This window comes from Polyergus mexicanus, unplaced genomic scaffold (assembly GCF_030449975.1).
Source record: "Polyergus mexicanus isolate NDT 795.1 unplaced genomic scaffold, iyPolMexi1.0 SCAF_16, whole genome shotgun sequence".
Taxonomy (NCBI): domain Eukaryota; kingdom Metazoa; phylum Arthropoda; class Insecta; order Hymenoptera; family Formicidae; genus Polyergus; species Polyergus mexicanus.
Genome location: NW_027223336.1, coordinates 7120983 through 7123584, shown reverse-complemented (window position 1 = coordinate 7123584; position 2602 = coordinate 7120983). Strand labels below are relative to the sequence as shown.

The 2602-nt window shown below is 29.9% G+C and overlaps 1 protein-coding gene across 1 annotated transcript; it reads right to left on the bottom strand.

Moving 5' to 3' along the window:
• Positions 1-455: 455 nt before the first annotated feature.
• Positions 456-1803, bottom strand: LOC138940078 (NADH-quinone oxidoreductase subunit B 2). Its single transcript, XM_070308611.1, has 3 exons — positions 1749-1803; positions 805-1356; positions 456-697 (listed from the first exon to the last, which is right to left on the bottom strand). The coding sequence occupies exons 1-3, from the start codon at positions 1765-1767 to the stop codon at positions 600-602; spliced, it is 669 nt and encodes a 222-aa protein (XP_070164712.1). The 5' UTR covers positions 1768-1803; the 3' UTR covers positions 456-599.
• Positions 1804-2602: the final 799 nt, after the last annotated feature.

Genomic DNA, 2602 nt, shown 5'->3' with positions numbered 1-2602 from the left:
AGTCTATAATGGAGATCTTTTTTGACAAAATAAAGAAATAAAATTTTGCACGTTGCATACAAGTTTAATTATATGTACAGTTGTACATGTCTCTTCTTATTATATAATATTTTTAAAAAATTATCAAAATTGTTTGATTACTCGTTATCTTCTTACACAATTATGTACAATAAACTGAATATATTTGATTTTATATTACATTATTTAAAAAAAAATTCGATATATTTTTTACAAAATTTTATATAGTTATAAAATCTTAGATAAAATAAAAAAAAAAACATTTTTAAAGTATATATCATATTTTCCTCAATTGTATAGTTTCTCTTATATTTAGCAAATTAAAACATTTGATTTATTATATTAGATTATTAGAATATTAGATATATATCCCTTTTTTTATTTACATGTCCTCCAAAATAAGAAGAATTGGTATAATAAGAAATATCTTTACTAAAATGTGATTTTATTTTATCAACCACATTTTTGGACATATAATTTTTCTATTATTTAATTATATATATATCAATTATCTTATAACTTTTAAATTATTTATACATTTATTATACACACATAACTATAGATGTCACAGATATTATACTTTATTTCCTGTACCAAATTTGTGTAGTTTGCATACGCTTTATCTTTTTCTGTAACTGTAAGATACCATATAACAATGCTTCAGCTGTTGGGGGACAACCTGCAACATTAAAATTTTTAAAATAATAAACGAAATAATAGTAAATAAATAAATAAAATAAACAGCACCTATGATCAATACAATTAAGCAAATAGATATAAGTTTACCAGGTACATAAATGTCCACAGGTATAATTCTATCGCAACCTCTGACCACAGAATAACTATAATGATAATATCCGCCTCCATTCGCGCAACTTCCCATAGAAATAACCCATCGTGGTTCAGGCATTTGATCATAGATCTTTCTTAAGGCAGGCGCCATTTTATTCGTCAGAGTACCAGCAACTATAATAACATCTGATTGTCGAGGAGAAGCACGGAATACAACGCCGAACCTGTCCATGTCATATCTAGGCGCTGCAATATGCATCATCTCTACAGCACAGCAGGCTAAACCAAAAGTCATTGGCCATATTGATCCCTTGCGACCCCAATTTAACAGATCGTCCACTCTAGCTAAGGCATACTCTGCCATATTATTGGGTCGAAATGGACTATAGGGCTCGACTTTAGATTTCTCTGGCAACGGAGTCTTTGCCTCCTGCACGGATGACTCTGTAGCCATATCTTTAGTTTGAATCTTTGCAGTAGCAGCTACGCATCCTGATGATGCTACATTGTTGCGCACTAGGGACAGCAGTCCCTGTGGGACGTTATCTGTAAAAAAGAATCAAAGAAAAATAAAATAAGGTCAGTATATCACTACATGTTTACATACTAAATTTGAGTAAGCTGCGTTTATGGAATGTTATAAAAGTATTTTGAGAAAATGAATCATAATTATATAAATAAACAAATACGCAGTAAGTTTTATGACATATGTCAGGATATAAACTTATGCAATAACACAGTACTAAAACAGTACGAAAAGTGTTTGAAAATTGAAATTTACTCCAAAATTATCAGTCATTCACCATTTAAATCAACGTAGCATTTTGTTCAATATAAGATTAAATACACATTATATATTATGTTTAATAATGCATCAGAATAGAATGTAAAAATATTTAATTGATAAGTATTTATATAATTTAAAATAAAAAACTCACGTGTAATAGAACGAAACATTTTCGACTTCACGTCACGGAGACGTTCACTGTTCGCTACATCGCAATTGACATGCGAGCGCATGCGTAAATTACGATTAATACGTTTGTCGTTCCTCCAATCGGGATAAAGAGATCAGTGCATTTCTTCTTTCTGATTGGTTCAATGCATTTCCGATGCGATTGTGCGACATATTACTTTTCGATGCACAGTGTGACAGTGGGCTTTACGAAAGTGACGTAATTGAGAAATTCGCCGCGCACTAGCGCCCTCTGGAAGAATATTGCCAGAGCGGTAAGAACTAAGAAGTCGAAGTAAGTGCTAGCCGGCCGCATCATATACACGGGACGAAAACTGCGGAAAAAAATACGTTTTAATGGTATGTTTAATATAAAATAATACAATGAATTCATATAATATACATATCTTATATGTAATACGATACAAAACTTATATAGATACGGATGATATATTTGATATCTTTGAAATATGCGTATTGGATTCGTTCATTCTCGCGTTATCTCCTTGCGAGTTGCGAGAAAGGAAGACTTAAATCAAATTGAAAAATTTGTTGAAAATATATTTCGAAACTTTCTTGAACCTTCGCGCATTTGGAAAATCTATTTTTACTGTTTTTATTATATCTAAATAATTACACATGTGTAATATAATATAATTTATATTATATCTAAATAATTACATATAAATATTGGACTCGCCCATTTCTACGTACTTTTCGTACGAGAAAGAAATTCAAGACTAAATAAAATTGAAAGATTTGTTAGAAATATATTTGAAACTTTCTTGAATTTTTGCACATTTGAAAATCTATTTTTAATGTTTCCATCATATTTAA